Source organism: Hermetia illucens, chromosome 1 (assembly GCF_905115235.1).
Source record: "Hermetia illucens chromosome 1, iHerIll2.2.curated.20191125, whole genome shotgun sequence".
Taxonomy (NCBI): Eukaryota; Metazoa; Arthropoda; class Insecta; order Diptera; family Stratiomyidae; genus Hermetia; species Hermetia illucens.
Genome location: NC_051849.1, coordinates 44,262,715 through 44,275,157, shown reverse-complemented (window position 1 = coordinate 44,275,157; position 12,443 = coordinate 44,262,715). Strand labels below are relative to the sequence as shown.

The 12,443-nt window shown below is 40.1% G+C and overlaps 1 protein-coding gene across 12 annotated transcripts in view; it reads right to left on the bottom strand.

Moving 5' to 3' along the window:
• The window catches only part of LOC119647313 (DENN domain-containing protein 1A-like), a 29,837-nt gene that overhangs the window by 4,138 nt on the left and 13,256 nt on the right, over positions 1–12,443 (bottom strand). For 5 of the 12 annotated variants that reach the window (XM_038048231.1, XM_038048238.1, XM_038048232.1 and 2 more), the window contains 2 exons: positions 6,314–6,346; positions 5,453–5,914 (listed from right to left, as the gene is read on the bottom strand). The exons of 3 other annotated variants lie outside the window; for them this stretch is intronic. In XM_038048231.1, coding sequence (XP_037904159.1) covers positions 5,453–5,914; positions 6,314–6,346 — 495 coding nt within the window. Of the gene's footprint in view, positions 1–5,452; positions 5,915–6,313; positions 6,347–12,443 lie in introns of those variants that run through there. 4 more of the 12 variants (XM_038048234.1, XM_038048235.1, XR_005248846.1 and 1 more) reach the window with 3 other exon arrangements.

Genomic DNA, 12,443 nt, shown 5'->3' with positions numbered 1-12,443 from the left:
ACATTTTGGAAGCTCTACTGATGATGTCAACGAAGTGGGAATTGAAACGAAGTTTGTCGTCGCATATATCACCCAGGTCTTTGAAGGAGGTCAGTAGTGAAAGGGGTTGTCCACTGAGAGAATAGGGAAAGGATGTTGGGGAGGGTTTAAGGGAATAGCGCATCCAGTGAGATTTGTTGATATTCAGTGTTAGCTTGTTGACCGAAAACCAACGGACTAAATTATCAAGGTTGGACTGTAAGAGAGCACAGTCCAACGGAGACGAAACAGAGGCAAACAATTTAAGGTCGTCTACGTAAAGCAAATACCGGCAGGTGAGGATGGAGGCGAGGTCATTGATAAAAAACAGGAAGAGTATCGGGCCAAGTATAGAGCCTTGGGGAACACCAGCGGAAGGAGAGAAGGAACGAGATGAGTAACTATGAAAAGAAACTTTGCAGGAATGGTATGAGAGATAGGAGGAAAGCCAGGAGATGACTGAGGGAGGGAAGTCTAATAATGAAAGTTTAGAGAGGAGAATGTTATGGTCAACGGTATCAAAGGCTTTCGAGAAATCGGTATAAATAACATGCACCTCCTGTCGTGAATTCAAGCATTTAGCAAAAAAGTTGGTAAAAACCAGAAAGATGGTGCTATATGCCACAAAAGAGTGGCAACGGTCAGAGTTGTGGACGAAAAATTTGGTGCATGGGGTCATCTTGTTGCGAGCGTTCATCAATAGGTCGCTGCGATCATTAGACTTGAAACTTAGAAAGCAAGTAAGTTTTCGACATGTTACCATGATTGCCGGGCAGCTTGTTCCCTCCCCTTCAAAAGGAGACCAATTCGGGGTTAGTATATTGACAAATCTTAACCCAGGATCATCTATTGCAAAAAATGTTGATTCAATTTCACCCGGTACCTCGTTGTGAAGTAGAAAACTCGGGAAGAAATATGAATAGATGGTAATGTCAAAGCGCCAATTCAGGAGAATGTGTTTATGTTGGTGAAGCTTGAATCATGAAGACTTAATTTTGACGATTGAATATTTGAGACCTTAAAAATATTGAAAAGAACGATTCAGGGAGACTGCCTGTTGTATACAAATCCAAACGTCACACGCCCAACGCCAAGACTCGCTTTGGATGAACCGTTTTGAACCACCTGCTTATTCACATGAATGGAAATAGGTTTTCGACGAACATAGAAGTGAAAGGGGAGGTGGAGAAGCGAATAAAGGAGGCAGTTTTTTTTCGAGGAGGCACCAGGAAATTGATCCTTCACACCACCACCTGCATCGAAATGGATGGCAACTATATTGAAAAATAACTTACATATGTAGAAATGCAACCATTTTTTTTTTGTTTAAAATTTTTTATTTTGAGTTTGAAATTTTGAACATGCCATGTAAAGTCAGAATCAATTTAGTATCTCAACATTGTTTTATTTATTTAAATTTCGCAGGAGAACACATTCACGAGAATATAAAAGACGTGGTCTTTCCCGAAGAACATTGACAAGAACCGGCACGTAGGTTGACGTGTTGAGGCTACATATGGGTTTGCGAAACCTTATATGATAAGAAGCATCAGAGGGACGTATGGCAATATTAAGAATAAAAGATACCTAAGAGCGTCGAAAGAAAAGCTAAGGTAGATAACACAATTGACAAAATACGAAACATTAGAAACTGGGCAAGAGATTATGTGAGGGTCCAACAAATCAACGGGCCAGCAAATCCTCAACAGACAAAAGGACTTAACACTCAACGTGGAACAAATGAGGAGAGCAGCTGAATTTATCGGCGAAACTCATATAACCGCGATGCCAGAGAAAAGGGAGGGGGGGGGGGGGGAGTTTCACCTTCACGAACTTCAGGTATGATATGTAAAAGCACCGCCAAAAGACTACGGATGGAAACACATCACTATCTAGACTGCCCGATGAGGCAGTGCTCAAATTGTTGGCAGCAAGTAAGTGGAATTGAAGTCAACCTCAACTATTGGGAAGCCCCACAGGATTCACCCACCTAAAAAACACTAATGTAGCCGCGAATTTCTCGGAAATACGGTGGCGATATTTGGATCAGAGATCAAATAGATCGAGTAGTGTTTTAGGATTGCGAAGACTAGGCCATTTGTGGGGTAGTGGGACATCCGGAAATGGGATTTATAAGAGCGAAGATAATAGAGATTTAATATGTGGCTTTTATGCTTCTTGTGACACTACACTTACCGAATTTGAGTAAAAATTTAGCGCTCTAATTTTGCAAACGGAAAGACGTTACTTGAACTTGATAGCAGGGGATTTTAACTTGTGGGTTTTTGAATGGCCTAGTCGAATAATTAATGTCAGAGGACGTGCTCTGCTCGAAGTATTCGCAAAATTGAACATGGTATTTGGGACTGTTGGGGGCTCGTACACTTTCCTAGGAAAAACGAACCCTCGGTTCGAAAGACATTCGCAAGGAAGTTTTGAAGATGGCAGTGAAGGTTAGGTCTGACCCATTCACCAACTCTTGAGGAAACTTGCAAAAGACGTTGTGAATCCAAGCGGGTGTTATGCCGCCTTGGTGGCATATTGGCTGAATTGAATCTTCAGCCAGCTCGATTGAGAATACCCTTTCGAAGAATGTTCGTGATCGTGTCCCAGGAGGGGCTACGATTGTCGGCTTTGTGGACGACTTGACGGTGGCTGCCGCATCGAACCACCAAGCACATGTGGAACGTTGCGCAACGGAGATAGTGAGGGTAATAAAGTCTTGGCCGGAAAGGGACTGATCCTGGTTGACGAGAGGGCGAAGCGGCCTTCATTATGAATCCTAGGAGAGAACACTGTCAAAATGAAACTTGACGAACATATGGTCATCTACAACCCGACTATCAAGTATATGGAGGTGATGATTGACGTCAAGATAAGCATCAGGAGCCATCTCAAGTATACTTGCCAAATTACAGTCAGTAACAATGTGACACTTCCAACAAAGTTGACGAATGTCGCTGGGTTGAAACACAGCCAAAGATTGCTCATAATTGGGGTGATATATTCCTCCTGTTCACTCCTTTGTGGAGTATAAGGCGTCCACAGTTTCAGGTTTCAATGAAACTGTGTTTTATATGTCGTCAGTGTGAGAGATGGTAAATTCGTAGAGATGAAAATTAGTATTGTCTGAATAATCGTTTGGTGGCATGAGGGTCTACGGTGCCTTTAAACCATATCAGGTGTGGCAGTTCTTGTAGTACAAGGCATGATCACAGCTCATATACTCATGAAAGAAATGAGTTTGATCTACCAGGCAAGACGTATGGATATGCAGGAATGCAACTAGGTCGATGTGGTATCTAGCCGTCGAAAAGAGATAAGTAAGAGAAAACAGCTCAAGTGGAGATATGAGAAAAACCACTAGGAAACTAGTAGGATTGCTACAGATAATATCAACACTACTTTGAATTAGACGATTCCTCGAATTGTCCTGGATACGGAAGTATGTCAATATATCCATAGTGTGGGTATGTGTCCCTGCCTGAAATTTGCGGGCGAAACGAGAAACTGAAGGGGAAACGAAGATATTTTAAAGAGAAATAACTATATGGGCGTCCTGGAGCGGCGGCTGGAGATTACTAAAAGTGTTTTTAGCGATTGTGAATTCTCATAGACTCCTTTTGTGGAGCCTATGCAGAATCGTAAAAAGATCCGGGTGCGGGTTAAAAATTGTGTGCCTCCTCTTCGAGATTCCATAATCAACTTAAGTTTATCAAAGTCTCTACTTCGGGATTCCCGAGGAAACTCCAGGCTGGAGAGGAATTTCCCCCTCCCTCAAGAAGAATAAAACTTCGCTTCGCACACCAAACTTGTTAGTTTTCTGATTTATAGACCCGCATGCAGAATTAATTGATGGCGCGACTGCTGAGTTGATTGAGCGTCAGTCTATGAATTTCGTTGCCTGGTTTCGAACAACGGTCGTCTTGGATGTTTGTATTCGTTTTTACGTTCTCTCACTGTTGCCGGATTATTGCTTGGAGAGCAATAAATGTGACGATAATGAAACTGAGGCACACTCTCGTTAAAAATGGAATGATGAAAAAATAAAAATAAGAACCGGAAGACGGGTGTGGATGTGCTTCTTTTTCAAAATTAGATAACTTAAAACTATTATGGAGGGAGTTTCTCAATTGATTTATTGGGAGTGCAACTAAATGCCCATTTTTCTAATAAAAGGGCTATGGATGCAAATGTAGATCAAAATTGGCAGGTCAAAAATATTATACGTGAAGCCCAGTTATACGAGCATCAGTCAAATATAAACGGGAATTTTCTTTTAATAATTCTTTGAGTAAGAAATACTTTCAAAACATTTTTTTTTTATTTTTCTACATAGTTTATTGTATCGTTAAAAACAGATGTTCAAGAGGCATACATTTTAGACTTAAAATGCCGAGATTGTGTTACCTCCTATACGCCATATTTTAACGGCACCAGAGGCAGTTAGACGCGGGGGGGGGGGGGGGATATGGTACGTCCGAGCGGGACTGAGCCGTTTTTTTTGCCTTCATTTTTGTTTGACTTTAGGTCCGATCCGTAATAAGTTTTCGCGGTTTCCCGTTTGTGTGGAAATCAGACCCATTCAGAAATTGTCAAGTGCACCAAGTTTTAGACATGTCACATGGTTTAACTGACACTAGAGAGCCTGATGTGTCGAAATGACCCTATTATATTCTTTAGTCCAACTAGTGCCGAATCATGTAAGCTCGTGACGAAGAAATAATTTAGTGAAGCTGCCGGAACAAGTTGCCGATCTTTGTTATTTCGGGAGATCTCTGCCCTCATGCATAGCGAATTGAGTGGTCATTTTGGACATCTCTTGCTCAAAGCTCAAAATTTAGAAGCAGCACATTAGTAGTTCGATGGTGATATAGCATTGAAAGGTTATGATTTGTAACTTTTTCACCCTTCTTCACAAAAATCCCTCCCCTCATTAAGTCGATAGCGGAAGTACATGGATGTTTGTTGCTTCCCTCTCATTGGGGGCATTTTTGAAAATCTGTCAACTATTCATTTAGGAAGTAAAAGTCAGACACTATCATGGATTTTAATAACGAGTTAAATTCAAATAATTTTAATTTGCTTGTTAAACTTACACTTCCATGGGGTAGTTACACCGGGGTTAATATTCAAATGTGTTAAGCGACTCTGTGAATTTGAACTCCATGCGTTAGAATATTCATGATATTCGCTAATGGATTGTTTTCAAAAATTTTAATGGTAGAATTATAATTGAAATGTGCAGTTAACAGAAAAAAATGAATGAGTTACAATCACCGCCATTGTGAAAATGAGTAAAAAAGAAACCATGCACCAACAACAACTCACTTCTAAACATCAATGCAAGAACAGAAAAGCAGAAATGGAACACCAACAAGACAAGAAATTAAAACCACCAGATTAAAGGATGTTCAAGAGTTCCAGTACTTACGCTTCGATCAACATTTGGTGATTTGAACAACGGATGATTTTGTAATTCCTGCGAGATATTCATATCGGAAGAGCACAGTGAACTTGACGGGCTTACTGTAGGACTTTTGTTCATTGGACTATTACAACTACTTAGATTGATATTGTTATTATTATGCATCACATGTTGGCTTGCGTAGAGAGTAAAGCCATTTTTAGCCGCATGAGAATTTGAAGATTGCGTGTACGATGAGAATGGCTTGCGACCAGCTTCCAGAGACAAGTCATTGTTCAGGCCACGCTTTAGAAACACTGGAGAATTTGGGGCTGAATGATGTCGTTGATGGTGCTGGGAATCCGATACGTCTGTATCATTGGGCGAGGATGCTGATATGTGAAACTGTGACTTTGGAGGTGTAATGTCCCGTAATTTAGATTTAAGGTCTTTATAGGCTGACTTTACCCCACGACTCCCTTCTTTGACCTGGTGGGAAAGAAAATCGATAATAGAATGTATGAGACGTGGTTGCATGAGGTTCCAGATATTTGTGATCATGAAACGATTTGTATAGAGATTGTTGCAAAATATTTCTTCAACGTATGAACTTTATTCAATGTTGGTTATCGATTTGAGATCGTACTTTGCAGCAAAACCATACAATTGAAGGCAGGAAGTGATACAATTTGAGTAACTTTTCAGAACAGTTGGCAAATCTGAATACAGGTAACGGCAAGTTACCACAATATGTTAAAAGAGGGAATACTTTAACAGCTTTGCCAATTGCTCTAATTTAACATGATAAATTGCAAAACAAAGCGCACAAAAATACAAATCACTAACATTAATGAATTAATATTGGCCAAAGTATAAGCAACCACTCACCGATTTAACCGCAGACTTCACTGCCGGATTAGTCTGCAAAACACCACCATAATTGGCAATAATAGAACACGTAGTATCAATGTAAACACAAAAAGAACAAAGTATTATATATTGTTTTTGAGAAAGGAAGCTTTGCAATGTATAATCTGTGTAATGTTTATTTAGAGTACAAGTTACTTCTATTTGGGGGCGGAGGCCTGGGAAAGGGCAGCTAAAATTTGTCTACTAGAAGCGTTAAGTCCTTTTTTTTAGTCAAGAGATTATGTAAGTATATGGACGTATTTTGCATCCTATTTTGCCAAGCCATTTAACTTATTATACCTTTCAATTTGTGATGTTAGAGAAGGACTAGTCTATGAAAAAGTAACTAATTTTTAAGATGTGCGTATTGATTACATTAGTTTGTAGTTGATTCTAAATAATTAGCATCTAATCTTGGGGTTTTCGTTAATCACTAGAACATAAAACAAACAAATCTAAAATACAAGGATGGTCGGAGAAACATGATATCTTTAGGAAAGGAGGTCTTCACAACACTCTGGCAGTTTGGGAAACTTCACCAACATGCAGTAGTCGAGAACTATTTAAAGATATGAAAACATTTTTTGTTCAGATACATATGAACATACGACACAATTGTTGAATAAGAGTTCTCGGGAAAGTATATAACCAACATGTTTTTGCATAATTTACTGCTAATGTATCACATTCACTTTAAAGTGAGACTTGAATGTTATGATATTTAGAGTGGAGGGAAAGCTCAGAAAATAATATGGTAACCACACTTTGCAAAGATGAAAATGACTCAGTCTTCTTCTTTTTCTTCAGCCATTGTCCCGTTCACAAGCGGAGTCGGCTCGTCGTGATCGGTTTCCCCATTTGGCTCTAGCGAAGGCCTGATCTGGATGCAATCTCGAGGCTTTTAAATCCCTATCCAGCGTGCCGAGCCACCGTTGTTTCGGCCTGCCTTTTGGTCGTTTAAGTGAATTCTCGTTAGCACGAATTGCGTGACCATACCATCGAAGACGCCTCTCTCGCAATTTTTCCACTATTTATGCAACCCCATAACGATCGCGAATATCCTCATTTCGGATGTGATCAAAACGTGTCACGCAACTAGTTCAACGTAACATCTTCGTCTCCATTACCGCAAAACGCTGTTCATTATCTTTTATAGTCGGCCAACACCCAGAACCATAGAGAGCGACTGGACGGACGACATTGCGGTGAATTTTAGATTTGAGACGTTCGCTGATACGTCGATCACAAAAACACCAATTGTGGAACGCCACTGCATCCAGGTTGCGATAATGCGTGAAGGAATTTTAGAACGCAGTTCTCCATTGGCTGGTAGCGTTGATCCAAGGTATTTAAATTGCTCAGTTCTTGACAGGTCACTGCCGCAGACAGTGATTGTGCCTGTTTCATAGGAATCGGTCGTCAAAAATTTAGTTTTGTTTAGATTCAATGTAAGACCGTGTTGCATGAGGCGATCATTACATTTTTGGACAAATTGCTCGAGATCATTTTTGCTATCAGATGCTAGGAAAACATTATCTGCATAAAGCAGTGTGTTGGGCACTGGACGTTCGATATCCCGTGTGACGGTGTCCATAACAAGAACAAAGAGGAGTGGTGAGAGGGCGCTTCCATGATGAACACCAACAGAGGCACGAAACGGTTTTGATACACCCGCCACTCTTCGAACTTTACTTTTCGGATCGTGGTAAAGCAATTGAACCCAGCGCACGAGTTCTTTTGGCACTAAGTCGTACGCTTCCTTTAGATCCAGAAATTCAATGTAAATGTTTCTCCATGAGTAACCACGACAAATCCGGCTTGATTCACGGTTATTTCAACGACTACGAACATGATATGGTTGACAATGACTCAACCAAATAAATTTGCAAAACATTTATATACCTCATACAATTGCCAATGGAAGTGCCAGACCCGCTCTTGCATGGCCCTTTCAAAAGACTTCCTGGCTATCTTGGTTAACGATCTATAGCGATGGGAGCACAACTGTCAAACTAACTATAAAAATTCAAGAAGGAGATAAGGAGATTGCTGTTGCTCTGTTTATTTTCAATATGACTAGATGAAATCTCCAGTGGAACATTCATTAGAGTTATCTAATATGTCAAAAGTAAAGGTATGCGTATAATTGCAAAATGCGATGTTAACGCTCACTATATATACGAGGAAAGCTCTAACATCAACACAATTCAGACGATTGAATTGCAGATCCTCAGTTTGGGTAATGAACCCACTTTCTTCAATGTGGTCAGACGAGAGATCATCGATATAGCGATAGTAATAGAGGGTCTGGATGCCCTGGACATATACTGAGCTTGTCTAGCACACGCTTATATTCAAATTAACCGGAGTGATATGAAAGTGGTATTTATTCCCAATTAGAGAAGCCTACCTGCACGGACGCATAAAGCTTCCAACCGAGTCTAGCTTCCTTTCTACTAGAACGACTGGAAAGACGTTTAAGTCGATTCATAAGGAATACATACATTCCAAGGTGGCCATTTCATTGTAGATAACATACCTACCAGGCATATAAATCCATGAGCTCGAAGTTTTCCTAAATCTATCCCTGATAACGACTGATCTTCAAAATTTTTTGTGACGTTGAAGATACTGAAAAATTTACGTTCCAGTGGTGAGAAGGTGGCATTACCATGGTGTACTACCATATTTCTGACGTCATACAAAATTTAATACTGTTTAATGTTTATTTTAATGGATTTAATGGATGAGATTTGGGTCTATCATTACGATTCTAAATTGAAAGAGGGCGCTAAGAAGTCGCGTGAGCCCGACTCTTTAGCGAGTTAGCGTCGCAACAATTTTTAAGATGCAAAAAATTTAATTTAAATTTAATAAATTCATATAATTTTTGTGAACTTTGGATCAACTGATCATCTGATAAGCTGTGAATTATAAATTTGATGCTGCTATTGCTACCGGAAAATTGTAAGCGGATATCGCCGGTAATTTTAAAAATGTATAAGATTGTAAGATTGAATCTCCAAAAACTTTTTGCGTGAAAAACTGATGCTTTTAGGACGAAAAGATTATAGCTATGATTTGTTGTATTCGAAGAAAATAATCCTCATGGCATTTTGAGTAATATCAGTTACGCCTGAATAGTTCACACCTCATCTGGCCCCCTGTTGAACTGGATACACCAAACACGTGCCAGCAAGCTGTAAGACAACGTCAGTTCACCTCTGGCCGTGAAAGGCATTGAGACGTAAAGTTGAAACACTTTTGTGTGCGAGTAGTTATAACAGAAAGCTCACTGCTTAGACGGCCACCATCGGCCTGAGGCCTTAACGCACGTAAATACAGAATTTGCCTGATCTCCTTTCCGGTCAGCCGGTTGGCTGAATCGCCAGTACATTCTAAACTGACAGATTAGCCGAATCCTGAACACTGCGGACTGTTCAGAGGCTGATCGGGTATGGCAGACATAAAGAAGCAAAGTTGTTCAATTTTACATAGAATTATTGAACCCATTTAATGAGAAATTTAAATAAATTTTGAATTTCGCAAGGAAAAAGTTATATTTCATTACGACAGCAGATCAGATCTTTTTTCTGGAGTCATCGAATTAAAATTGTATAAATTGCGATATGAATTTCTGATGTATTCACCGTATTCACTCAGTCTGGTTTCCTGCGATGTACTGCTCGCTCTCAAAGTCCATAAAGCGTCACGAGTAGAAAAAAATTCAAATAGCAAGTTACCATCGAGGTAGAAGCTTATGTGGAATACTTTCACAAATTGGTTTGATCGGAGGGCTTAAAGAAATTAGGAAAAATAATTCTCTTAAGATCGACTCTTAAGCGATACCATGACCGTCCGGTTGTGGATAAAATCCGGCTCAATAGGTTACGGTGGGCGAGTCACTTAATCCGTATGGATGAGGATGATCCCACCCGGTAAGTCTATAAGGGCAATATCTATGGTAGAAAAAGAAGACGAGGCAGACCCTGCCTAAGATGGAGCGATGGCGTAGGTCAGGACGCCAGACAGCTTTTAGGGATATCGAATTGGTGGACCTCGGCGCAAAACCGGGATGTCTGGAGTTCCTTATTAAGGCAGGCCTAGACCGGATACCGGTTGTTGCGCCGTTGATGATGATGATGAATTCTCTTAAGATGACACCGAAGATGGAAAATAGAATTAGGGGAAAATCTACATCTTGCTGACATGGCGACAATGTTCTACCTTTATTACACTGCAGAAATTAAACAAGTCAATTTTGCACTTATTCTAACCAGCCCAATCTACTGTTTCATTCGGCCTTCGCTATACTTTCGTATTTCAAACTGCAAAATTAAAGCCACGTGCATGGTTAACTACGTATTTAAAGGAAATTCCTTTAGCGGTACTGAAGACTGAAAAACGCGCTGACGAAGGGTATTCAATTGCAAGGAGAATTCAGCGGAAAGTTAATCAAGAGTTATCATTTCTTGCTTAACTTCCCCGTAAGGATGTGAATTCACGGTGGGAGCTGCATTGGAAATTAAAAGCGCATTTGACATCGGGGTATAAATTCCATGTTGAGACTTGTTAGTGAGTGCCAGATAATTAGGCTTAGGATATGTAAGTATGAATGTTGGGCTCGTAGGAGTTCGTAGGTGTACATTTTTAGTTACCCCTAACCTTCAAAAGACACGTGCATAAATTTGACAGCCGTCAGACTATTGGTTTGTGACATAGAGCATTTTAAGTGAAGCAACTTTTTTTGAAGGAAATTGATAAAAAGGAATCGTGTGTGTTAAAAAAGCATTGCTTTTTGGCGAAAAGGCTAAGGCATTGCTTTTTGGCGAAAGGCTAAGGCTTGGGTTGATAAACATTATTCTGACTTTGCACCAGGAAAATCAATCATTGAGAAGTGGTTTGTTAGGTTTAAACGAGGCGAAATGATCCCAGATCCTCCTTCCAGATCCGGTAATCGCCGAAACTGAGGCCTATTTTGATGCTAAAGACAAATCATACTACAAAAACGATATTGGAAAATTGTATGCCCCCAATAATCGTTCTACCGCCCTCGAAGGCAATTATATTGAATAATAAAATCAAATTTCTATGTTAGTCACGGATTTTTTCAGCCCAACTTACCAACTACTTAAAGAACGCCAATTGCAAATACACTAAAATTACCGCGGTGAATAAAGGTTAACCATTCGCCTAGTACTCCTTACTTGTAGTTAAAAGGATAGAAACAAACGTCTCTGGTAAAAATAAAATCTCTGATCACGTCGCAAAAAGTACTGCAAAAACTAGACCTACCAACACCTACCAAACCGGGCAATACTGACCAACTATAGACAAGTCTTCTTAAACAACCCAAAAAATGCGCCGGATACTGTAGCAGGCAATTTTGAATCTTTACTACCAGAAAAATATAAGCGAAAGTATGCAGAATCAACCAGATTCGCAACCTAACTACACTAACCCAACTACTGGAAGAAAGGAAAAGTAAATCCAGGGAAGAACGAAATACTAGGTGAAACTTTTCACCGAAGTAGCTAATTATCATCGCTCGAAGCGTTATTTTATCCAACACTTACGACCTGTTTCAACACGTAAATTACCCACACGGCTTCTGGGGTATACAACGTATCACGACAGTCTTAAATGCCAAATTCACAATGGCCTTAACCAGTCGTGCCCTTACCTCTGGACAATTTTAGTAGCCTGTGATCTATCAGAGGTTTTTGTTTTTATTGGTCACATTTAGCCTCTTGATGAGATCAGCCGTACATCGCACCCGGATTGCCAATTATCTGGTTGGCCGGCAGTCCTTTATACAGTTTAGATGCAATCAATCCATAACGTCATGGGCCGCAAAGAGTGTTCTCGACAATTTTGTTCAACTTGTATTGACCAGAGTTCCCCACATCAGCCGAAGAACTTCAAGTCATCAGTTGCTCGATTTTGGCTACTGGAAATGATATCTCTGATCATCATCGATCTCGATGTTCAGACCAATCTGGGCGAGTGAATTATCTTTAGGTTGAATTACATGACTATACCATCGAAGACGCCTCTCTCGCAATTTTTCCACGATTGGTGCAGCCCCATATCGATCGCGGATATCCTC